At 44.5% G+C, this 26,913-nt stretch overlaps 1 protein-coding gene across 7 annotated transcripts in view; it reads left to right on the top strand.

Moving 5' to 3' along the window:
• TARBP1 (tRNA guanosine 2 -O-methyltransferase TARBP1) overlaps window positions 1–26,913 on the top strand; it is a 252,721-nt gene that overhangs the window by 62,280 nt on the left and 163,528 nt on the right. For all 7 annotated transcript variants that reach the window (XR_015059772.1, XR_015059771.1, XM_085887174.1 and 4 more), the window contains exons 14-17: window positions 7,922–8,019; window positions 12,003–12,158; window positions 14,804–14,994; window positions 24,885–25,125. Coding sequence is in view for 5 of the 7 variants with exons in the window: in XM_085887174.1 (XP_085743300.1) it covers window positions 7,922–8,019; window positions 12,003–12,158; window positions 14,804–14,994; window positions 24,885–25,125 (686 nt within the window). In the remaining 2 variants the exon portion in view is untranslated. The remainder of the gene's footprint in view (window positions 1–7,921; window positions 8,020–12,002; window positions 12,159–14,803; window positions 14,995–24,884; window positions 25,126–26,913) is intronic.

Consider the following 26,913-nt stretch of genomic DNA (forward strand, 5'->3'; position numbering starts at 1 on the left):
GTTAGCCTCCAAAGCCAGCCGCTGACTATATCCTCCGTCGTACAACATCCTTCCTTGCTACACCTGAACTCGTATCCACCTACAAAGCCTTAATCTGCTTGACATTGTGGAGAGCAAGGCCTTCATGATCATTGGAATCTCCCACTATGAAGCCGAGTCTATGGACTTTGCACTTCGCCATCGCAGACAGGTCGGTGGTCTCTCTATCTTCAACCGCTTTCTTTCTGGTCTTGCATTCTCTGCTCTTTCCATGATTTGTCCCCCCAATGTTTGTTCATGGCTTAAAGAGTCAACCGTCAACCCTCTTCTGGTACAACTACCGAAATCCAGGATCACTGCTCACCTCCACTCATTTGTTTCTCTTTTTTTCCCCACCTGTGGAATCAACTTCCACAGACCCTTCAATCTCATTCTTCCCACCAGGTCTTCAAGACAGCTGTTCACTGCCATCTCACGTCGTCCCAAATCCAAAGCCATGATATTTTATACCCTCGTGGCCCCATCCAAATCCCACCTAATTTTCCAGTTTTTCCTCCTCAGAGTTTCCTTCTCCATGCATGTGTATTTTGCATCCTGTTTTTGTCTGATGTCCTGATCCGTTCAGTGTGCTCGCTCTTCCTCGAGCCCCTATTATGTATACAACAAAAACAAAAATGTAACCACCGATAATGCCCCATCCTGGGAGGGTTTCAATGCATCGATCAGCTACGACAGACTTCCACTAATTTGTGCATTTTGACTTTTTCCTCCAAATTGCTTGAAGTTGAATCACCAAGGTTTTTTTTTTTTATTTCTCCCTGAAACATTCAAACTAGCTACTGAGATCGTTTAAGGTTGTGTTGTAGATATTCCTCTCCTCCAGAATTATACATTTTGTCCCAGCTAAGATTGAATGATTTATATTTCAAACAACTTTAACAAAGAGGTTCTAAATCAATCAAACTCTATAGATTCCAAATATAGAAGTGAGCTTTTGATTGTGTTTGTGTTTCTCATTCTTGCTTGCTCTTCTACCCCCACAGGCACATGATGAAATCATTACCCAGGTGCAGTCCAAGGCAGTGCTTTAAAATCGCAGTGTGGTTTGGAGAGACCAATTCAGTAGTGGTTGTTCAACACCGTATCAGGCAGATATGAGCCAGTGCAAAGTAAAACACAATGTCCAGGATTCATCGTGATACCATTAAATATGGCGTTCCTTTCCATTGTTTACTGAGGTTGTTGTTTTAGCAGTCCTGGAAGCTTTTGGAACATCTTCAAAAAGTCAATACGACAGTTATATGATGCAGCACCCCCTGTGCGGATGTCGGTACGGCAGCACCTTTGCAGCCGAATGGGTCAAAGACTTCATTTCGCAGGATTTTGAAAGTGTTGAAGCGTCATCCTTTCAAGCTTTGCATTATCTCTGACGTTACCGAGGAGGATCAAGCTGCTTGCATGGTGTTTGCTCTCAACACAAGTTGAAGATTATTGAACACGCTGACTCTTTTCTTGATTGCATCTTGTTCAATGATAAGACAAGTCTTCAACTTGGGCTACAATATGCCCAGACCCATCATCTTCAACTGGACTCCACAGAGCTGGGGATAACTTCATTTTTTTCACAATAATTATAAAATGTTGCACTTTTTTCAAATATATTATCTTTCTCCCCACATTGAAGTATTACCCGTATTTTCCAGTGTATAAATCGTGGCCGTGTATTAACCGCACCCATGATTTTCATCCTCAAAATAAATGAATGTATTGATCATATTATTTTCTGATCTAGATCTAAATAGATTTCCACATTAATTTTGTATGGAACAAAGTGATGGAGGTATCAACACGCTTACTCCCATATCCAATTAATTTTGTCTGTCTTGGTATCCTCTCCTCTCTCTTCAAATTCTAGAAAATGACACTGACAAGTTCTTTTTTATTTTTTATTTTTTTTGTTACCAGAAAAGGGATTCATACCGGTATCATACATATTTCTTTTGGATATGTGGCCCTGAAACGAGCCGTTTGGGTTTGATGAAGCTTTTCAGCTAAACCCGAGGAAATCCTCTTCAAGACTTTCCTTGTCGAAGACGGCACGTAGCTCTTTGTCCGAATCACGGTGGAGCAAGTCCCCATCGCTGTTCAGGTCACTGTCACTGTCATTTGCAGACTCCTCCTCCCAAATGATGCCGTCCTCTGTGCCATCCATGTTGTTGGAGATGCAGCATTTTAGAAATGCTCACTTGATGATGTCCGACGGTATCTTCTCCCACACCTTGACAATCCAGTCGCACATCATCGGAAGGTCGACCTTTCTCATCCTTCTGCTCTTGGTGTAGGTCTTCTCCCCACTCATTATCCAGTCGGACCAGCAGCAACGTAGCCCGTCCTTGAACGGATTGTTAATGGACACATCAAGGGACTGCAGGAGCGATGTCATCCCACCTGGGATGATGACGCGATCGCTGTTGGTCCAACAGAGCAGCGCTTTCGTGTCGTCTCTCTTGTGACAACTGAACAAATCCAGGACCAGCATGCTCCGTCGTTGGGAGAGACCCCCATCCATCCTACTACTCCAGACCATACGCACTCAGTGCTGGACCAGTCCCTTGTCTAGCCACCCCTTCTGCTGCACACAAGCAATGACGCCGGCTGGAAACTTGTCTTTTGGCAGTGTCTTCCTCTTGAACCCGGCATACGGGGGAAGCTTGCCACCATCGGCAGTGCGGGTGAACATGACGGTGAATTGGTCCTTCTCGTAACCAGTTGTGTTGATCGTCACGTTGCGCTCCCCCTTCACTGTGATAGTGTTCCCTCTTGAATTGTCGAAGGAAAGGGGTACTGGTCGGCATTCCCGATCCTGCTGAGAGGATATTTATGCTCTCGGCGAAGCTTTATGTAGGACTGGAAGCATGTCATCTTATCAGCCATGTCATCGGGTAGATGTTGGGAGATGTGTGTGCACCGTCGAACCGACAGGTGATGGCATGCCATGAACCTGCAGGCCCACGACAGGCTGGCCGTGAAGTCCCCAATGTCATCCTCCTTAGCTAAGCTCCTCGCCTTCAGCATGAGAGCAAGTGTTGAGAACGTATAAACCTCTGCTCTCTTCTCCTGGACCCAAGCGACGAGATGCTCTTCAAGCTGCCGCCACTTTGCTGACTTTCCCCTCAGTGCCTTCTTCCTCATTGGCATCCTCTATATCTTTGCCTTGCTTGTTCTCCAGTGCCGGATGATGGACTCGTCCGGCAGAATCGCTTCCCGGTTCCCAAACTCTTCTGCAGACCGGCAGACGGAGAGTCTGAACGCCTTGACATCTTGATAGATAGAATGGATGATACGTGATGTAAGCTGAGGCACTCGCAAAGCACGGAGCGGCCCTTCTTGAGGGTCACGTGACCGTCCCCAGCCTGTTGTCGGATGCACGCAAGTTTGCGTGCAAGCTTATTTAAGGTGGGTGCTCCATTATTAGACTCTTGCTATTGTGAATAATTCGTTTTGTTGATGTGAGGCCAGGTGTTCCTCTTCTTTTAATGTTTAATGGTGTTTTCAGAGCCACGAGGCTCTATTTATGCCACACACCTAAACTCCGGTTGTCTCTGGGCTTCTTGGACATTTCCCGATGTTTACAAATGTGACTTTATTTAATTTCCAAACACTGTTAATAAAACTCTGTGCAAACTATTAACCTGAGCCGATTTTCAAAATGTTAATGGCAGAATTGAGCTTTACAGCAGTTCCCATTGCGAGAAAAGTGTTCATTTGGAATATAATTGAAATTCACCATTGATCGTTTTTAAGACTGATTTTTTTTTCTTTACCCGTGTATTAACCGCACCCCCAACTTTTACCCTTTTTTGCCAATAAAAAGGTGTGGTTTATACACCAGAAAATATGGTACATCGAAATAGAATGGATAGAATAGCGATGAGGAATATTCAAATGTTCATGAACTCGCATGACAAATTTGGTGAATCAGAAAAAGATTTCCAGAATAGCGCAGTAGAACTGCATCAAATTAGTACGACTGACCAATCACAGGTGATTTTTCTATCCGGAATGACCACCGATGAAGGCAATATGGCTGTGACCACCTCTATTGACTTCAAAAAGATGACTGCCGATTTTCATCAAAGCTCTGCATTATACACGTTGTTTCTTCAACAAAGGCGAATTTAATTCTGTTTACCAACAAATCCTAACTTTGATTCATCGGTTCTGTGACTGATTGGAATGGAAGTACGAGTGTAAAGAAAGTAAAGTTGTCAGACACGGGAGCCAATCTCGGTTTTGATTTTGAAGATACACAATTTTGCATCGACATTCAACCAACAATTGACATGGCAGGCTACCATTAAGAGTGTCACAAACGCTTCTGTGATGTCAGTGAAATGAGGAGTAAGGTCAGAAATCTATTGTGCAAGGTGAGATATGAAACGTATTTCCTTCACTTTACCAACCTCAGTTGTGTAATGGTTAGAGCATCTGCTTTGAGTCCAAGAGGTCAGTGGTTTGAACCCCGGCTGAGTCATACAAAGACTTTTAAAATGGTGCATGCTGCTTCCTTGCTTGGCGCTGAACATATAAGAGGATAGAGCATGGACAAGCAACCGTATGTTGGTGATAATAGCGGAGGCTTTAATGTGCCTAATGACCACCTACTGTGTCAAAAGTAAGAGAAAATTAGCCCCCGTTGGACTTGGTCCGAAACAGGGGCTTATGGATTTGGTCTCGTGGTTTATTTGTTACTTACGAAATCTAAAGATTTCGTAAGTATATTGATCAGTTCCGTTTCTGTTTGTTTGTTTGTTTGTTTGTGTGTTTGTTTGTTTGTTTGTTTGTTTGTAGTCACGATAACTCGAACGGAAGAAGCTACCAATGTCAAATTACACCACGTGATTCAGGAGGGTGATGGCTAGCGCTGATAAGATTTTGATCAAAATCGGTCAAAGGTCTAGGTCACAGTGAGGTCAAACATAATTCCGTAAATTCATGTGGAGAAATGGAGTATTTTTGCTTCGCTCAATGTTACGAATTCGTTTTAACTTCGATTTTAATTTTTTTTTGCGGTCGCTTAGGACGCTTAAAACTCGGTTGTCGAAATTCTGTTAAAAATCGGATGTTTTGGAGACGTTTTAGGATTGTATAAAAATATTTCACTCGCGCGTCACGGGTCGTCACGTGATGCAGTGCACTCGAGCAGACGCGTCGTTGAGTCACGTATGATTTTCCGTGTGCACGCTGACGGTGTTTTCGATAAAGATGGTGTTTAAAAGTCTTTTTTTTTTATCCCAATAAAGGTTATCGTCGAATGCCTGACTCGCTGAGCCGTCGGATTATGAAAAGATTGTTGGTGGATGGCTGAATATTACGGTTTTGTGACTTTGATAAAATAATATTAAATAATTGCGTGGAGAAATGGAGATTTTTGCTTCGCTCGACGTTACGAATTCGTTTTAACTTCGATTTTAATTTTGTCTTCGGTTTTTGCGATCACTTAGGACGCTTAAAACTCGGTTGTCGAAATTCTGGTAAAAATCGGATGTTTTGGAGACGTTTTAAGATTGTATAAAAAATATTTCACTCGCGCGTCACGGGTCGTCACGTGGTGCTGTGCACTTGAGCAGAGGCGTCGTTGATCAAGTATAGGTTTTCCGTGTGCGCGCTGACGGTGTTTTCGATAAAGTAGGTGTTTAAAAGTCATTTTTATCCCAATAAAGGTTATCGTTGCATGCCTGACTCGCTAAGCCATCGGATTATGGAAAGATTGTTGGTGGATGGCCGAATATTACGGTTTTGTGACTTTGATAAAATAATTGCGTGGAAAAATGGAGATTTTTGCTTCGGTCGACGCTACGATTTTTGATGGTTTGGTACAGAATCATCGTAGAAACTTCTGGTTTGCTTCGCTACCTTCTCTCGAGACAGCTTTTATTAGACAAAGTCAGAGGTAAAGTTGACGATTTCGTAGGTACCAGGCTATGACTGCTTGTTTGTTTATTTGTTGTTTTTTTTTTTGTCTGTGGGTGCGTGCATGTATCCGCAGGCATAACTTGGACATGTATGTGCCGATTTTATTGTACTTGGCACAAAGCCAACACATGACGTGTCCATATTCACGTCGTCTTTTTTTCGAGATCAGATCCAAGATGGCTGACTGGTGGCCAATTTAGTTGTAAAAAAAACCCGATGCTGAACACGTCCTCAATCATTTCTTTGACAGGCACTTACCAATGTTGTTTGAACTTGGCACACAGATAATGAATGATAGTTTATATTGAGCACATTTTGTTTTTTTTGACATCAGATCCAATATGGCCGACTGGTGACCATTTTGTTACTTAAATGTTTCCCCAACCATTTCTCAGACATGCGTGGTCCGATTTTGTTCAAACTTGGCACAAGCACAGTACATGATGGCATAGACGTGCACTTCACTATACCTTGCAATCTGATCAAAGATGTCTGACTGAGAGACTCGCGGCCATTTTAGTTGTACATAAATATGGGCTCGCCTTTTACCTTCACACAGCGAAATTACTAAAACAACGGGGGCTTTGACATTTCATGTCTTTTTTACTTATTGTTATTGTTATTATAATATGCAAGTTTAACTTTGGAACAACCGAGCGAGACTAAGCGACATAACCTTACATGTTGTATCAGTGACAAGTTTAATTATCTTATTTTCAACACAAAATGAATTGCTCGACGCCATCTCTTTTGCTTAAATCACAAAATGAATTGCTCGAATCACCGCCATTACATTATGATTATGCTATAACCTTCACTATAAAATAACTATTCTAATCTATGCTCCATTTACCCCCGAGGCCAGATCGCAAACACAGACATGAGATCAAAGCCATCTCTCAAGACATAACTCTTGCATTCATTACATTGTGGCATCCTACCTCATTCTCCAAACTCTCTGCCTATGACATCCAAAACCACTTCCACACATGGCTTACTGACTTCCGCTTCTCTTGGAACCAGTGTGTGGCTCTCAATGGAATCCCTTCATCTCCTCACTCTCTCAAGGCTGGAGTATCAACAGCGTTTTGGGCACAATCCTATTCCTAATCTTCATCATTGGCATCTCCTGTGATGAAGCTGAGTCTGTGGGCCTATCACTTTCGCACCACAGACAGGTTGGTGGTCTCTCTGTCTTCCACCGATTGCTTTCTCGTTTTGCACCTCTGCCCTTTCCGTGCTCCATCACCCCCGAGGTTTCTGCACGGCGCACGTGGAATCCTCGCTATTTGTCGTGCTTGATGATACAGTAATTGAGCCTTTTATATTCTTGCACATGATTATCTGAAATGGGTCTTCATTGAAGGGGCTGTCTCCACAGTTTGTAACGATGTCTGTGTCGTCCTCAAGGCAGGGGGGCATGCCCGATTTTTGAGTGGGGTCGGCCATGTGTGGCCTGATAATGATCGGCCATAAGTACATCTTTTGTCATGGATTGTCATCGTCAAACACTAGCAAATGTGTTGTGTTGAGACGTTTAAAAGCTGCCCAATAATTTTTTTTGTTTTTTAATTATCTTTTTTGTCATCACAGTGGACATAATATGGAGATGTGATTTCGTAAGCAATCTAACATTCACAGTGCACTTGCATGCATGCTTTGGATTGGATCTTCAAAGTGTCTTCTCTTCGCTTATTTATAATCATCATCCGGGTGCATGAAGGACAAAGGGAATGTTAAAAACTGTTTCATACATCACAAATCATACAATCTGACCTGAAATGGAAACTTAAAAAATATCCATCCGTGTCACAGGCCTTCGATGAAGGAAGGTAAGAGTGGAATTAAGGTGCGCAATAGAGGTGCGATGAATTTGAGGGTTTGAATTTCACAATTGCATCGAGCTGGCTTGTATCGTTTTGCCTACTGGCATTCGGTGAGATTGTATTTCTAACCCTGTACCCAGGTGATGTGATACGCAGTGCGCTCAGGACAACCATTGAAAACTGCATAGATGAACTTCTCGATTTCCTTCTGGGACATATTTACAGCAACTTGGTCCAAGTGAGTTTGACATGCGTATTTTCCCATTTCCCCCGTTTTGTCTGTTAATTTGTAAGTTAAAACTGTATTCCATTAAATTTGTGACCGCCGCCAAAGGTGGCTGGAGCTTATGTTTTCACCCTTGTTTGTTTACTTGTCTGTCTGTGAGCAGGATATCTCAAAAAATGGATGGATGGATTCGGATGAAACTTGGTGGGCAGGTTGGGTGTGTGACTAGGAAGAATTGATTACGTTTTGATAAAGATCCAGATCCTGATAAGATAATTTTTTTTTTTTAATCTTTAAGTGATTCTTCACTATTGAGAGATGGGACCAAAAACGATATTTAGCATGATATCTCAAAAAGTTATGGACAGATTCGGAACAACTTTGTGGACAAGTTGGGTGTGTGACGAGGAAGAATTGATTTGATTTTGGTGAAAATCCGAATCCGGATCCGAGAATTTTTTAAAAATGATTCTTCACCATTGAGAGATTGGGCCAAAAATGATACACTGCATGACATTTCAAAACGTTGTGGATGATTTGTTACAAAACTTGGTGGACATTTTAGGTGTGTGACAAAAACAAGCTGTTGTGATTTTGGTTCAGGTCCGGATCCAGATCCGACTTATTGGTTGGATACAAAACGTAAACTCTTTAGCCTGGCTGAGGTATCGGCTCCATCAAGTGCAGTTATTTTTGTATATTTTCTCGAGCAGCCTCATGGAATAGGACTGGTACAGGGGCACTCGGGGCAGACAGGCTCATGGTGTTAGCCATGATGTCTGAGGGAAACATAGTTGCAGCAGCAGTAATTATATCATCGGTCGTAAAAATAAAAATAAAAAAAACTGTTGAAAGCAGTCATTTTACAATGCTGATACCATACATAAGGCCGATAGAAACCCTCAGTGGGTCATAGACAGAAACAGAATACGAAGTCTACGACCTAAATGTCCCCAATAAGTCTCACCTTGTGTGGTCAGTTGAGGAGAACGTTTTTGGCCCGTCCTTTTACAAACTGGTTGGCGAAGTGTGACGTTCGACTGAAGATTGACATAAACATTTGGAGAGTTTCATGGTTCTTGCCATAACTCGCCTCCTCTTCGCAAAAGACACTGTAGGATCTTCACAATCCATCAATGGCTAGTCCTGTCAGACGGTTCCTCCAGCTTCACGTTCTTCCAATGGATGCCTCACCCTGAATGCAGAACACCTCCATGAGAGTTTGTAGCTGGGTCGAGATTCGAACCCAGGCTAGACAGCTAAAAGTGTGCACACCTCGAGGCTATCCTGTCAGTTCCCGGAAGCCGAATACAAACTGGTCGTCGTTAAGTCTTCTTGAGGAATTGCATGGAAGAGTGAATTTGACAGATGCAGAGAGACCATTCACAAGTCGGGGTACAGGGGAATGAATGGAGTAACTGAAATCTTGGAGTTACCGACACGGTGTATGGAATATCCTGTTACTCTTTACATTTTTCATTTTTCTCCAAACACTTTTTTGTGCATGAAAATATATTGGTTCATGTATCATGTACCCGCGAAATCAAAAGCCAAAAATATTAACAGGAGATGTAGAAATGGTAATTTGTTAACATACATCACTGCTCACCATTAGAAAAAGCATCGTTTCCCACCTGCAAAACAACCTCCCTTCGGCAGGGGTCAGTGGTTAAACCACTTGCACTATTCCACATGTCTTCTTCTTCTTCTTTCGGCTGCTCCCGTTCGGGGTCGCCACAGCGGATCATCCGTATGATCCACATAGTGATTTGGCACATGTTTTACGCCGGATGCCCTTCCTGACGCAACCCTGGTCGTCTCTTACGACACAGGGATATGGTACACCTATTTTAACCGGGGTATACACCGGCCCAGTACACTGGTACTCATTTCGCCGACCTCGGAAGGATGACAGGCTGAGTCAACCACCTGGTGTATTAATTCAGTGGCCGAACGGGGCTTGAACTCAGGACCTTTTGGATCCCAAGCCGCTGCCCTAACCACTGCGCCAACACCAGGCTAATTTAAGATATCTGTCAATGAGGCACTAAATTCACAAGCAAATTCTCGAATCAAACGGGCTAGGATTCCGTCAGGACCAGAAGATATATTGCGATTGATGTACTGTAGGACTTTGTAGACTTGATGTTCCTTTATTTCTGGACATGGGAATGGGGCTGGTAAGTATGCCTCTGGTGTTGAGTAATCTAAAAGAGTAACATCCTTCGCAATTTCAACAAAGTGGTCGTTGACGCAGTTGGCTATTGCTTGGTCATCTAGGTCGACATGGGGTGTTTCAATGGTAGGGTTGAAACCAACTCTGGTAGTCATGATCTGCATTTGTTGGTACCACTGTGCTGGGTTTGAAGATTTTTGCTTTTGAACTCTATCATGATCGAAATGTTGTTTGGCCTTCACAATCAATTTAGAAATTCTGTTCCTCACTTTCTTCCATTGCTCATTTCTCTGACTGAAAAGCTTTTGACCCTTTTTGATGAGACTTTTGATAAATGTGGTCATCCATGGTTTATCATCATTGTGCAACGTTACTTGTTTTGTGGGGAAGAAAGAGTCAGTAGTTGTATGTCTTGTATGATAGAAAGAATCGCATTTAGTTTGGGCCTCAGATTTCTCCTTAACCTCCTGATTCTCATCCTGCCGAGTCATCCATTGGCCAAATTCTAGGTGTGTTGAGTGCTTCATGGGTCTTATTTGTCATGTGATTATTGAGCATCGTTTTTCAATTCAGCACCTCTTTTGAAGGTGGCAAATGGGTATAACTTTCAAAAGAAATCCCTTGTTGTAAGGTACTACTGTGAGCAAGTGTACGCCACTGCCGAGCCATCCACAATGCCCACACCCTCTGTTTGGCCTTAACTATGGCTGAGAATAGGTAGCTGTGGCCTGGTCCCATTAAAGGAAAGGCTGTACTTGAAAACATGCATGCCTTGTATGGTTTGGTTCGTGAGCCTTTTGAATGCTGCCTTTGTTCATTGGCACATGATGTGGAGTTCACTCTGTTTTTGTTTCTTTCTTATTTTCCACTAGCAGGGGTGCCTGGCATCATCGGGCAACAACGGGGCCCTTCTCCCACCCCTTCTGCTCCCTCCTCCATCCCATCCCGCCCCTCCCTCCAGAATCCCACCCCATCCCTTCCCCTCCCTCTCCTGATTAGTGGAGGTTGGCTTTGGGGCTTCCCATTCTGTGGACGTGTACAGTATAAAAATGCAAGTTATTTCCACAGCTGACTTGTAACATCCTCTGTCACCACCACCAGGTGGTGCTACATGATACACATTTACAGCGACAATTTTTGTCAATCTTCCCTCCCGAACCCCCGCGACTACAGATGAAACCGAGTAGACCATATTCACCACTAGGTATACTGTAACTTGGTCCATGCGCTAAGTTTGGTGGCAATTGGCCCAGTAGTTTTAACATGATTAGTGTTACACACAAACACACACCTACACACCTACACACCTACACACCTACACACCTACATACACACACACACACACACACACACACACACACACACACACACACACACACACACATACACACACACTATGCCACTGCCAGTATAACTTGTTATACAACACACACACAGAAAATGACATTTCTTTATTAGATGGTATATCCAGGACGTGAAGGATACAAAGCAAATGTTTGTTGTGCTCGTTAATAGGTCTTTATTTTAGATTCATTTCAAAACTCTCATTGTGATGATTTCTGCTCTCAACCGGGTGCATGATTGCACCACCTCTTCTATAGGCACGAGACGTCTCCCTATAATTGGTATATTTTCAATACTGTGATCATTTCTGAATCCAAATGTTGATAATTTTACGCCAGTGCCATGAATAATGAGATTTTGTTTAAATGACATCCTTTATGAAGTTAATTCAATGTTGCCTGTGTTCTATGTAGACCCCATGCATCTGTTAAAGGAGTTCATTGATTGAACAAAACACATCTTGTTGTCCACTTAGGAGAAAAGTCTGAATCGTGTCAACTTCTACCTGGACCTTCTCGGGGAGATTGTCAAGTTGGTGCTGAATACCTGCCACGGTGCTGCAAGGGTCATTGCATTTGTTTCTCGCCTCGTGTCATTATCCCTCGCAAATCTGCGCCACATGCACGATGGTGTATGACATCCTTTTTACCTTTCATATCTCTGATCGGGATGGGCCCGGATGATCGTTTCAGTCATGAGAGGGTGTTCTATCTGGATCTGTAATTGTGGATAAAAGCCCTCAGTCATGTTTCCATGAAGTATACAATATACCATATTTTTCCGGTGTATAAACCGTGGCCGTGTATTAACCACACCCATGTTTTTCACCCTCAAAAAAATGAATGTATTGATCATTTTATTTTCTGTCCCTATATCTAAACATGTTTGTACATTAACTTTGTTCGGAACAAAGTGATGGAGGTATTGACATGCTTACTCCCATATCCCCTTAATTTTGTTGAACAGTCTTATTCTCATTTTCAAGAAGTTGAAGAGAGAGGAGAGGATACCAAGAAGTTTTTATTTTTATTTCTTATTTTTTAAACATATTTTAAGAGGATTTTTTTTCGAGAAAATGGATTCATACCGGTGTCATACTTATTTATTGTGGATTTGTGGCCCTGAAAGGGCCGCTTGGGTTTGATGAAGCTTTTCAGCAAAACCCGAAGGAAAATCCTCGTCAAGGCTTTCCTCGTCGAAGACGCCACGTAACTCCTTGTCCGAATCACAGGAGCGCAAGTCCATGTCGCTGTCACCATTATTTGCAGCCTCCTCCTCCCGTCGTCCTCTGTGCCATCCATGTTGTTGGAGATGCAGCATTTCAGAAATGCTTGCTTGATTATGTCCGACTGCATCTCCTCCCACACCTTGATGATCCAGCCACAGATCATCGGAAGGTTGACTTTTCTCATCTTCCCGCTCTTGGTGTAAGTTTTCTCCACACTAATTATCCAGTCGGACCAGCAGCGACGTAGCCCGTCCTTGAATGGCTTGTTGATTGACACATCGAGGGGCTGGAGGAGTGATGTCATCCTGCCTGGGATGATAACGAGATCGGTGTTGGTCCGATGGAGCAGCCCTTTGGTGTCGTTGGTCTTGTGACAACGGAACACATCCAGGACGAACATGCTCCATCGATGGGAGAGACTGCCATCCAGCCTACTACTCCAGACCATGCGCACCCAGTTCTGGACCAGTCTGTACAAATTATATGTTTGTGAATTTCCACTCACGTGGGTCATACGGTGGTTGGATGACCACCGACAGTCTCCCAGTCTCCATAATACTTAGCCAACTCAGATAGGACTAATGGTGAAAGTTCAACCAAGATACATGTGGCCAATGCTTCTCGGAATCCGGATTGAAAATCCCAGTGGGAAACGCGTCACAATGTTGATTTGTTTTTCAACTGATGGAAATACCAAGTCTGGGAAATAGGAAAGTTCATCTGGAGTGGTTCAACTGAGATGCAGGTAATGTTCATCGAAACCTGGGTCGAATACAAATTCCTGCGACGTAAGAAAGTTTGTCTGGTCGATGTGAGTAATCTGCGGGAAGCAAGTTTGGAACCGCTAATAGAAACGAGGGAAAACGAAGAGAACCAAAGAAAGCCATAAGAACCGAGCAGCACGGGTACTTCTTAAAGCTTCACCGTCCCACATGGCACCTCACTCTCATGAGATTCTTCTCCTTCATTTTAAATCCATTTCCTGCCCTCGTAGAGAAAAGTATTCGGGGTTGATTGGTTGTTCCTAGTTTTAAACCACGCCCCACTATCCAGCATTTGTTACCATAGCGTCAGCATGTATGGAACAAGCTCGGAGGATTAATTCTGCCTGCTTCGGATGTTCATGTTGAAAATGATGCATGTAAAAACAGTCATCACGACCAGTCCCTCGTCTCTCCATCCGTTCTGCTGCACACGAACAATGACGCCGGCTGGAAACTTGTCTTTGAGCAGTGTCTTCCTCTTCAGCAGGACATACGAGGGAAGCTTGCACACAAACTTATTTGAGGTTGGTGCTCCATTATTAGACTCGAGCTGTTGTGAATCATTCTTCTTTTGATGTGAGACCAGGTGTTCTTCTTCTTTTGTGTTTAATGGCGTTTTCAGAGCCATGAGGCTCTATATATATATATATATATATATATATATATATATATATATATATATATATATATATATATATATATATATATATATATATATATATATATATATATATATAAGCCACACCCCTTAGCTCTCGGTGTTTGTGTGTGTTTCTGAGCATGATTTATTTAATTTCTGCACACTTAATAAAACTCTACAAACTCTCTCAACCTGAACAGATTTTCAACATTTAAATGTCGGAATTGAGCTTAACAGCAGTTCCGACTGCGACAAAAGTTTTCATTTGGGATGTAATTGAAATTCAGCATTGATCGGTTTAAGACATTTTTTTTATTTTCTTTTTTGTTGTATACCCATGCATTAACCGCACCCCCAACTTTTACCTTTTTTGCCGATAAAAAAGTGTGGTTTGTACACCGGAAATTATGGTACATGGACGATGATGATATATTATGTGTGTTTACATGAGCTTAAGACGTGTTCCTAAATAGTGATTTCATCCACGATCATTTCAGTGTCATGGCAGGTTTTAAATGATGCAACCAAATCCAGTTCTGTAAGCAAATGCTCACATATTGCTCGTGATGACTCGTACAGTGTTGCTTTTGCTTCACGGTGATTTTGTCGTTCTCATTCTCACAACCACCACCTCGGCTGTTTAGAGTCCAAATGACATCTCTCCCTTGGAGGAGGCCTCTGCCATGGCTGCACTAGCTTGGGTGTGCCAGACAGCTATCGCTTTTCCCTCCCTTCGACTCGGCAGCCTGAATGAGATGCAGGATTTGACTGGTGTTTTTGAAAAGGCTCCTTTCAACTGCACGCTTTTGAGGCCTTCCAGGTCTGACACAGACAGGTATGCTTGACATGCTTTCATGAATGCTTCTTGCCATTTTACGTTTGTGGAAGTACTTATTATGGTTCTCGGAGGGAGGCATTAAGTGTTTTGTCTTGATGTCTAAGGGCGGAGGAGCTCCTTGTGAGCCAACGGCCATCCATTTCTAGTACCCATCTGTGTCTGTGGACGTTCTTCTGCAGTTAGGTTTCCTTTTTGTTTTTTTAGGAGATTGGTGGCAGGATTTGTACTCCGGCCACCATAAAACCCTTCACTCCACAAAACCAACTAAAAACCCACTCTGTGGAAGTACTTCCTGTGCAGCTACCCTTTGGAGGGCAGCTCACCTGATGATGGGATTGGAGAAAAGTCTTCAGGACCCCCACTCTTTGATTATAGGAGGAAAGCCACGGGGTAAACTTCCTGCGTCAGATTGCAGTAGTGTGTGTCGGGGTGATGCTGAGGTGTTGTCCACCAGACGGCAGTCTCCTTGGGTTAACCTGAGGCGGTCCCTCCGAGTGGGTGCCTGGAATGTCCTATCCCAAAGAAAGGTTGATTACCTGTCTCCTTTATCATCTGAGCTCAAGCATTTGGACATCGGTATTGCAGCACTCTGAGGTTCGGAGACCAGATAGTGGCGAGATCATGGCAGGTGGGTACACCAACTATTGAACTGGTCGCTCTGATGGTTACCATGCTCAAGGGGTTGTTGGAGCTGACTCCAATGATAATTGAGGTAACTTCAGTCAATGAGCGTATTATGAGACAAAGGATTTATCACTTTTCGGGTGTCATTTCCCTGGTCTCTGAATATACTCCGGCTGAGGCGAGTGATCTCAACGTGAAGGATGCACTCTATGCCACGCTCGAGTCTGTAGTTGGTCAGTGCGCCAGGCGAGATACTGTTCTCGTCTTGGGAGGTTTCGATACATCAACTGGAACTGATAATGATGGTTATGAGACATGAGTTGGTCCCCATGAGTCTGGAAATGTGAACCTGAATAGCACAAAGTTCCTTGACTTTGCAAGACCTCAAGGACTTTGGATGGCTAGTTCAAGGTTTCAGCGACCACAAGCTCATCGCTGGACTTGGTATACCAGTGCTAGTGGTGTGGCAAAGGAGAATGACCATGTTCTCGTTGATGGTCGCTGAAGGATGACCCAGAACTGCAGGATCTACCAGAGTATTCAGTTCCTCAATACTGACCACCGGCTTGTTGTCGCAACTCTGAAGCTGCACCTTAAATCCGGGAGAATGGTACCATCGCAGCCTCGGCTGGATATTGGCAAGCTCAAGGATGGGAGGGTAGCTGAGGAGTTTGCAAACAGGCTAAGTGGAGATTTGGGGGGTCTGGGTGCTTTGGGGGATCCTGAAGAGTTGTGGAGTCCCTTCAGGACCACCGTCCTTGATGTTGCAGGCAATTGTCTTGGAACTCACTGGAGGGTGAAGAAGAATATTGTCTCAAGGTACACTGGATACCATTGACCAGAGTCGCAGAGCTGAGCTGTTCAGGGAGCTGAGGCATAAAACTGTACGTGCACTAACGGCGGACAAGGCGGCCTATGTGCGAGGAATCTGTGAGGGAGTAGAGCATCACCTGTGGTCAAGTGATTGTCCTGCTTCCAGGAGAATTCACGCATTGCGTTCCTCCAAGCCTGTCCCTCTGTGCACTGTGTTTAGAGCAGAAGGTGATGGGGGTCTTGACAGAGGAGTCTGCAGTGAAGGCCCCCTAGGCCGGTTACTTTGAGCGGCTGTACCAGGCTGATCCACGAGCTGTCGAGTTGGATATCAGGGGTGTTACAATCCCTATTGTTGACTCTCCATTCAACTGTAGTCCACCTTGGTTTGTGGAAACAGGCTGCGGTGAACCGATTGAAATGGAACAAAGCTCCTGGGATCTGTGGCATCCATGCTGAACTCGTGTTGTTGCATGCAGTTCTGTGCTCTGCCTGGAACACAGGCATCATCCCAACTGACTGGAAGAGCGGCCTTGTTGTCCCTCTCTGCAAAGGAAAGGGTGATCGCCAGGACTGCAACAACTACCGGGGGGTGACGCTGCTCTATGTGCTGGGCAAGGTCGTTGCTCGTATAATTATTGATAGGGTTCGCCACCATCTGCTTGAGCACCAGTGTCCAGAGCAGTCAGACTTTACACCAAAGAGGTCAACGATTGACCGTATCCTTGCTCTTCGGGTCCTCACCGAACTCGGATGAGAGACCAAACGCAGTGGCAGCTTGCAGCCTATGTTTATCTCTGTAAAACGTTTGATTCAGTGAATCGGGATGCCCTCTTGAGGATTTTTGGTCTTCGTGGGTTGCCACCAAATCTGATCAATCTGTTGTCTGACGATACTCTGGTACTAAGAGTGCTGTGAGATGTGGTGATACCATTTCCGACTTATTTCCAGTTGTTACTGGAGTTCCTCAAGGGTGTGTACTGGCCCCCACACTTTTCAGTAATTGTATGGACTGGATTCTGGGGAGGATGTTAGAGAAGTCAAGCTGTGGTGCATAATTTGGGAATGTCAGGCTCTCTGACCTTGATTTTGCAAATGATGCAGTCCTCTTTGCAGAGACTCAGGATATCATTTTGGGGGCTCTCGACGTGCTGAATGAGGAGTAGGAGCTGCTGGGATTACGCATTTCCTGTATCAAAACTAAGATCCAGGCTTTCGTTGACATCTTTGATGCTGCTATCTTGTCTGTACCCGTTTGTGGTGAGGATGTTGAGGTCATGGAGAGATTCACTTTCCTTGGCAATGATATTCATGTCTGCTGGCTGTGAGCCAGAGGTCAACAGACGTCTGGCTGGGTCGGGCCTGGTGAGTCATTGATTCACTGGATCATGGGGTGTGGCACTGTCGGAACCTGTGTAGGACGACGAAAGTCCAAGTCTTCAGGTCCTTGGTGCTTCCAGTCTTGCTCTGTGGATGTGAGACTTGGACTCTGACCAGAGATCTGAGACAGAGACTTAATTCCTTTGGTACTAGATCTCTTCAGAGAATCCTTGGCTGTCGCTGGCGGACTTTTTGTCCAACGAGCGGTTGCTGAGGGACGCAAGTGAGATTTGTTACCTGCATCGTCTGTTAGCGTCAGCTTTGGCTGTATGGACATGTGGCACATTTTCTTGACGCTGATCCAGCTCACCAGATTTTCTCAGCGAGGGTGCCTTGTAAGTAGAGGAGGCAAATGGGCTAATCCCATCCCTCCTGGTTGCAGCACGTTGATCAGAATCTCAAGGAGATAGGGATAGGTCAGGCTTTTGCCTGGGGGATGGCCAGACGGAGGGTCCTGGAGTACCGGTGGAAAGTGGACACAGCGTCGCGTTTTTCTGGTGAATGCTCCCATACCTGACCTGATCTGACATCACTAAATGGATGTTCTTTTCGAATAAAATGGTAACCTTTATCCAAAGAAATTCATGAATGACCGATGCTGTGTTTCGTGCCTTCAAATCATTTTCACATATACTTCAGATATTTCGTCGCATCAAACTCATTGCAATTAGTTTGGAGAAATCTCTGTTTTTGTTTGTTTTTGTAATACAATGTCGAGGCTCGTTGAGGAGCTTGAGCAGAGAACGGATCAGGAGGTAACAGTGTAATGTCGTGGCAGAGGTGCGAGCAGGCAGACACGAGCCGGAGGATAGCACAACTCTGCTTTATTGCCTCAAGCGAGAGGGTGGACGTACGATGCCCGTAACTCCCGCTTTATTACGTACTCGATGCACTCTACAGGCACACGACCTACAGGATACTGCTAATGACAGCACATGCTGCTTCTGACGCTACTGGTGCTACAAGCCCCTAGTGGGCGAGTCAAGCCCCTAGTGGGCGAGTCGTGACATATGAAGCCACAACCACGTGACCACCACCAACCGTGACTCGGGGCTCCGCCCATACAGTACACGCTCCGCACATACACGACACTCAACAAAATGAACAATACAAAGAGGGGGGTGGGGGAGAACACACCAACAGCATGGTTGAGCATAAAAATAGAGGGAAACTTGGACAAATATGGGATGTGAGAAAGAATGAGGGTGAGGAGAACACGGTGGGTGATTGATGGAAACAGAAATAAACTCTCAGAAAGACAAAACTGGAAACTTGGAAAGAAGTGGGCTTTGGGGTCAGGTGGGATGGAGGTTCATGGGTTCGAAACGATCATGGTTTTGTATGGGGGATGATCTGAGATGGTGATGAACAACTGTCTTGAAGCCATGGCTCACATCTTGCTCCCCTCCAAGCCATAGAAACAAAAGTCTTCAAGATTATTGGAATCTTCCGCAATGAAGCTGAATCTGTATGTCTGTCACTTTGACTTCGCAGACAGGTTGGTGGTGTCTATTCTACTGCCTCCTTTCTGATCTTGCACCCTCTGCTCTTTCTGTGCTTTGTCCCCCCCCCTCCTCCCCCCAATTTCTACAAGTCACACAGTCCATCATCAACCCCCCTCTGGTGAAACAACCTAAATCTGGGATCCCTGCTGACCTCCACTCATTCCTTCCTCATTTTGGCCTGCCTGTGGAACCAACTTTCACAATGTATTCAATCTCATTCCCTCCAGGTCTTCAAGACAGTTGTTCACCACCATCTCAAATCGTCCCCAATCCAAAACCATGATCCTCTCTATCCTCATAAACCCCACCCCCCTCCACAAAACCCACCCCAATCCCTCCTCCTCACGAATTTCCAGTTTTCCTTCTGTATCTATCTTGTCCACCCCATGTATCCCTCTCCTGCCCCCCATTCCTCCCCACACACATTGTTTGTTCAAGTCCCCCTCTATTCTGTCATTCAATCCTGCTGTCGATGCTCCCCCTCCCCCTCTCTATTGTTCCTTTTGCGTCTTAATCCATTCAGTGTATTAGCTCTTCCATGAGCCTTGATTATGTATGCAAACCAAAAGAGCAGCAGAGCAGGTATTTCGAACACGTGAGCTGACGCCATCCTCTCCAGTTGCTGAATCAGTTCAGGGTTGCCAGAAACTGTTCAGTCGAACCTTCGCTTGTCTTGTTTCAATTGCATTTTGACACCATTTCTCACACGTTTAGTACAATCGATATTTCCCCACACGACTTGTTCAATTCCCACTGTGCACTCTGACCCCCTCTCATGCTCTCAACGCCTGTCTTTTTCGCTCTTCATCTTTCCTTTCTCTTTTTAAAAGTCAACGATGTCACACTAACGTCACACCTTTCTCTTTCCTATCCTTAACGATACCTCGGCAACCACCACCCCGATAACCCCCACCCCCATCCACCTCTTACACCATCCCTCACAATCTCCCCCACCATGACCCCTCCTCCTCCACATTTTGCACTGTTAATGAGCTGTCAGTACATCAAATGAATTAAATATATCCATTCTAACCTTGTATGGCCTTGCTGTGTTTGTTATCACTCTTAATTGGGAAAGAAATCCACTTGACATTTTGTTCATTTTTCCAAAGCTTGTTATGCGTCTCTCTTTAACATGTAAAATGCAACAATGGCCTCGCATTGCTGTTGTGCTCTTTTGTCTGGTTTATCCATATGACGTAATCTCCCACAAAACAATCTCATTTTAATGGAGGGTCAGATTTATCTGATATTAATTTTAAACTATTTAGTTCCTATGAAATAGCTAATATTTACGGGGCATTAAACTCCCGTATTCCTTGATATCATCTTTACCTGTTCGTTTTGTGAAAAGAGGACGTCATTGGGGAGTTCGTACACACATCTCTCTTCAGGTGAAGATTTATTTGCAAAATTTCCTTTGGAGAAAGTTCGATGAGTTTCCTTTTCTGATCGATGAGTGCCACTGATGCAACAAAACAGAAGTCGTGCCACCTTAGTCACTTCTCTGATTGGCCATTATTTTGGGCAAGGTGGAACAGCTCGACACTGTGGCTACTGTGTGGTGCCAGTAAATCTAAATGAATATCGTTTTCCCAATTTTCACTTTGGACTCATGATTTGTTGTGAGGATAATCTTGACTAGGAATCGGTTTATATCATAACAAGGCTCTTTTTGTTCCGGCGAAGGGTTAATGCCCAAAACAACAACTCTTTGTTTCATTAGCCTACCTGAATCAACAGCACATGTGTTAATTTCACCAATTGAAATTATATTATAACAAATGTACTTTGATGACATGAATAATGCTGATTCTCCTTGGCAACTTGGCATCCAACTTCTTTTTTGTTGTTGTCCCACAATACTTTACAGTCATTTTAGTCAAAATTGCGTGATCTCCCCAGTTGTCTGCAAAAGTGTCTGGGCAAACAAACGAGCACAATTCCCAGGACACAGGCCAACAGATTTGAACACACTGAAATCGCTTGTGATGAATTATCTGGGCCATAGGTTATTGGAGATATTATTTAAGGAATGTGTATTCTGGCTTGCTTGGTTTATATGGAGGAGTCTGAGATTTATTTTGTTATTTATGATTGGAAACCAAAGTAATGAGTTGGTCTGTTAGCATTTCCATCTGAACCAATAGCTCATGATGTGGGGAGCCCAGGTTCAAGTCCTCGTTCCTCGATATAATAACATGCTTGTTGGTTTGTCTATCTGTCACATTTCTCGAGATGACAGAATCTTGCCAGATTGTGAATGGAACGGTGTGTGTGCGTGCGTGCGTGCGTGCGTGCGTGCGTGCGTGCGTGCGTGCGTGCGTGCGTGCGTGCGTGCGTGTGTGTGTGTGTGTGTGTTTTCATGATTGCCTTTTGTGGCTTTCTTTGACTGGAAGAGCATTGAAGGAGTTGATTTATTTATGATCCTAGCAACCTGGGTTAATTGATTCGGTCAGAACTGATTGGTTATTCCTTCCCATTTCAGGTGAGAGATGTGAATGAGTCTTGTTGTATAAATTTAATAAACAGGAATAATGTCCTGCGTGGGGCTCGTGTGAAAAACATTCTGACTCAACCTGGAACTCAAGCCCAAGGACCTCATCACTTACACGGTGACAGCCCGTTGAGCGATGGACTTTTCGAGATATCCTCAGAAATTTCTCACACGAACTCTGCAAGCTTTATAATGGCTGACGTCATACATGCTTGCCTGGCAGACCCCCCCCCCCAGGATTTTATTTCTCAATATATCGATAGATATATACACAATGATAAAGACAAGACCCACCCACATCCGTCACTTGTGAATGGAGGGAATAATTTGCTCTCACCTTATTAAGTAAACCTAAGTGGTTAGGATTATACGAATAAATTGACTCCTCCGAGGCTCTTCTCACTGAAGAAGCTGCATATAGCAACCAAGAAAGGCTACCCAAGGTAAGCCCTTTGCTGTTTCAAACCCTTCGCAGAGTTCCTCCACAACTGTCAAGAAATTCATAAATGGTACACACATGAGAATCCCAATACTACACCCCCCCTCAGCTGCCGGACCGGTTTCATTGCTTATTGCCAAATCATCAGCGGCAGCGCAGGCTCGAAGAGCATGGGAGGAGTCGATTTATTAATATAATCCTAGCGACCTGGGTTTAATTTATTAGGTGAGAGCCAATTGGTTATTCCCTCCATTCACATGTGAGAGATGTGGGTGTGTCTTTATTATTTATATATTGACTGCTTTCGACATATGCACATGTACATGCTTGGGAGCCTCGTTGTTATGTATTTCTGTCTGCGCCGTTGCTGATGATTCGCCAATAAGCGATGAAATAGGTCCGGCAGCTGAGGGTGTGTGTCATTGGGATTCTCATGTGTGTACTATTTGTGAACGTCTTTGCAGCTGTGATTGCAAAAGCATGGTGTTGGCTGAACGGTTAAGGTGGCCTCCTTTAGTTCTTAGGGTGTTGAGTTTGAGCACCTGTGACACCGTTAAATAACACCAGGTGGGTTCACTCAACCAAGGTTCACCAAAGAAGCACTCTGACTCTATGACATGACGCTGACATCATGTATATAAATTATACCAACACATCACCTCCAAACTAGGAGGCATCCCTATGGTACTTAAGCCTTTAATCTCTGTCTGGAAAGGCAAAGTCTGCAACCCTAACCCTAACATGCATACGGATTAAAATGTTTAAAATAAAGTGTTTTGGTTCCTTCTCTGTTAATGTACTTTAAACAATGTATGTACGTACGTACATGGTACCCATTTTAAAAGATCTGCAGACAATACTCATGGAATGAGTGTCTGACACAGCAATAACAAGAAGCGAATACTTCAATATCGCACGGCTTTGGGCAGTAAAAGTCTAGGTTAAGAATGATGAAACAATTTTGCAGTTATAAAATTTAAATGTAGGCTCGGTGACTTAGCATGCATGATGGGAAGAGTTGTGACGTTGGACAAATTTCTATTTATAGCCCTCAGATCAAAGGGACGTGCGAGGCCATAAGTGTGACAGAAGACACAGGACAGAATAGCCAATTGTATAACAGCGCGATGTCGCCGCGCTGTAACAACCACTTCTGTCACCAAAAAATGAGGAAGAAATCACCTCCACAACAAGTTTTAAAAACACTTCTGGTGAAAAACAATGAAGAACGAGAGTTACAACGCTGCGCGTCAACAACTGACGGATCAGGAAGATTATCACTTCCTGCTCAGAAAATCAACTTCCGGCTTCACACAGAAAACGATTCAGCACAAAAAACGTCGCTCTTCTGCATTAACCCCGCCCACAATCAACCCGGCAATCTCCGCCGCAATCCAACCGGCAATCTCCGCCCGCAATCCATCCGGTAATCTCCGCCCACAATCCACCCGGTAATCTCTGCCCACAATCCACCCGGCAATCTCCGCCCGCAATCCACCCGGCAATCTCCGCCCGCAATCCACCCGGCAATCTCCGCCCACAATCCACCCGGTAATCTCCGCCCACAATCAACCCGGCAATCTCCGCCCACAATCAACCCGGCAATCTCCGCCCGCAATCCATCCGGTAATCTCCGCCCACAATCCACCCGGTAATCTCTGCCCACAATCCACCCGGCAATCTCCGCCCGCAATCCACCCGGCAATCTCCGCCCACAATCCACCCGGTAATCTCCGCCCACAATCCACCCGGTAATCTCCGCCCACAATCAACCCGGCAATCTCCGCCGCAATCCAACCGGCAATCTCCGCCCGCAATCCACCCGGCAATCTCCGCCCACAATCCATCCGGTAATCTCCGCCCACAATCCACCCGGTAATCTCCGCCCACAATCCACCCGGCAATCTCCGCCCACAATTCACCCGGCAATCTCCGCCCACAAACCACCCGGTAATCTCCGCCCACAATTCACCCGGCAATCTCCGCCCACAAACCACCCGGTAATCTCCGCCCACATCACACCCAACAATAAGTGTGACAGAAGACACAGGACAGAATGGCCAATTATATAACAGCGCGATGTCGCCGCGCTGTAAAAAGCATCTGAAGACCTTGTTAAAATGGTCATAGTGATAAACCTGTGTACATTGGGCTCGTATGTTGTTCGGTACATTCCAATCATTTCAACCCCCACCCCCACATTCCTTGGCTCTGCCCATTTAATTGGCCTGCAAATGATTTGAACATCATGAAATATTATCCTTTTTATTTATTTATTTATTACTCGTTAATTACTTCCCTCATATCACATTTTAAAGCTGAACAACTGTATTTGAATGAGTAATGTCTCATAATGTGCTGCAGTTATCGCATAAATATACCATCATTGTACATTCTGTCTTTTTATTACATTTTCACTCAGAATTACAACAGTAATGAAAAAGAACAAGTAGATTACAATTTCCAATGATGATTTGAACCAATGTATAACCTGAAACAATCCCCCCCCCCCCCGCCCTTTGCTGCACAACACAACCTAAAATATAAGCCCTATTATCCAAGTGGGCCCATGGCCTATTTGTAATTTGTCATGCACCACGTGTTTTTTCTTTTCTTTTTTCCTTGTGTTTAGATGGCGTGAACCCACCGGTTTCAAAGATTGGGGCCGAATGTCGGCCAACTTTATTAACCATCAGTGGACATGTGTGAGTTACATTCTCAAATGCTGTGGATGTTTGGACAATGACGGCCAGAGGAGGATTTTGCCATTATTCGCAGCCAGCGCCCTGCGGGGCTGCCGGGAGGCTCTCGATCTGCTTCCGCCAGAAAGTGCCCTTCCTGTTCTGCTTTGTCTTGAAGTTCTTGTGCCTCAGGTACTCCAGAAAGCTCTCATGTTGCTGATACTATTGTTGTCATGTTGACCCTCTAGGCGGCCTTATTTATGTTTTTATGTGGTTTGCATTATTACCTCCGCCACCAAAGGTGGGCGGAGGTTATGTTTTCACCCCTGTCTATCTCTGTTTGTCTGTATCTGTCTGTCTGTGTTTGTCTCTCTCTCTCTCTCTGTCTCTGTCTGTCTGCAGGATATCTCAAAAGGTTGTGGACATAGTCTAACAGAATTTGGTGGACAGGTTCGGTGTGCAACAAGAATTGATTTGATTTTGGTGAAGATCCAAATTTGGATCCAGATACTGGGATTTTAAAAGTGATTTTTCAGCATTGAGAGAAAGTGCCAAAAACGATATCTCAAAAAGTTGTGGACAGATTCGGACGAAATTTAATGGACATTTAATTAAGGACCACAGGGCAGATGATCATGCCTGATTTTTGTTATTGCAGTTGTAGTTGGTGGCTTGAAGATCGTGTCTATTGAGATATTGTGTGTTACATGAAGCCTGTTGTTGCCTTCACGGTTAAGGTGGCTAGCTTAAGTTCTTAGGGTCTTTGTTTGAGCCCCTGTTGTGCTGTTGAGTAACATCAAGTGGGTTGACTCAGCCCGCAATCCTTCCAAGGCTGGCAAAAGTGTAACTGCTTACTGTAAAGAGGGGGCATTGCATCAGTGGCACAGCTGTGCTTCCTGCAATGACACAACCAGCAGCCACAGGCTACATGTGAAATAATAATAATGTGTGTGTTGTTGGCAACTAGTATGGGTGGAAAGGTCAGCAGACAGCATGGCCAAAAAGTCTTTACGAGTGATGCTATAACTTCGTTCAACCGACTCATGGCCTGACTGTAATACGTGATCACTTTTTCCATGCTCCCCTGCATCTGAAACAAGACTGCACCCAGTCCTTCCTGGCTTGAATCCATGTCCAGGGTAAACATCTTGTCCTTGGGGTAAGTTAAAAACGGGTGTGGATGTCAAACACCCCTTTAGTTTGAAGAAGGCATTGTTGCACTCCTGTGTCCCATTAAACCTCGTGCTCTTCTCCGTAAGCCGATGAAGGAGCTTGGTTATCTCTGCACATTTTTCCACAAAGTGCCGGTAGTAGGAGCAGAGCACCAAAAACCCCGCACAGCTTTGATGTTACAAGGTACGGCCCACTCCTCTATTTTCCCAGGGTCGGTTTTCACCCCGTCGTGGCCAAGATCTCGTGACATTTCCCTGGACTCAACTTCAACCCTGCCTGTCTGGGGTGCCCAAACACCTGGTCCAAATTAGCTTTGGCCTAGGGAAATATTTTAGCATGTACCAAGATGCCATCCAGGTACACCAGGCATGATTGCCATGGCATGCCACCCAGCACATGCTCCATCAATCATTCAAAGGTAGCAGGGGTATTACACAAACCAAACGGCATTCCAGTGAACATATAGTCCCTTCTCTTTAGAAAATGTTTTCTCATTCCCTGCCTTGTCCATCTCCACCTGCCAATCCCCACTCTTGAGGTCCAAAGTTGAGAACTACTTAGAACCTGAAATGGCATCGAGGGTATCCTCAATTCTAGGCAAGGGATAGGAGTCTGAGTGTCGCGTTGTTAAGCTGGTGATAGTCCACACAAACGTGTGGTCCCATCCTTCGTTTTTAACCAACACAACCAGTGACATCCAAGGACTGCCTGAGGACTCGATAACACCTGCATCAAACATCTTTTTACCTGCTCATTAGCCTCCTCCCTCTTGCTCCAGGGGAGTTATTTGGCAGGCTGACAAATAGG

The sequence above is a fragment of the Eptatretus burgeri genome, chromosome 7, assembly GCF_056783735.1.
Source record: "Eptatretus burgeri isolate ZD-2024b chromosome 7, Ebu_testis_v1, whole genome shotgun sequence".
Classification (NCBI taxonomy): domain Eukaryota; kingdom Metazoa; phylum Chordata; class Myxini; order Myxiniformes; family Myxinidae; genus Eptatretus; species Eptatretus burgeri.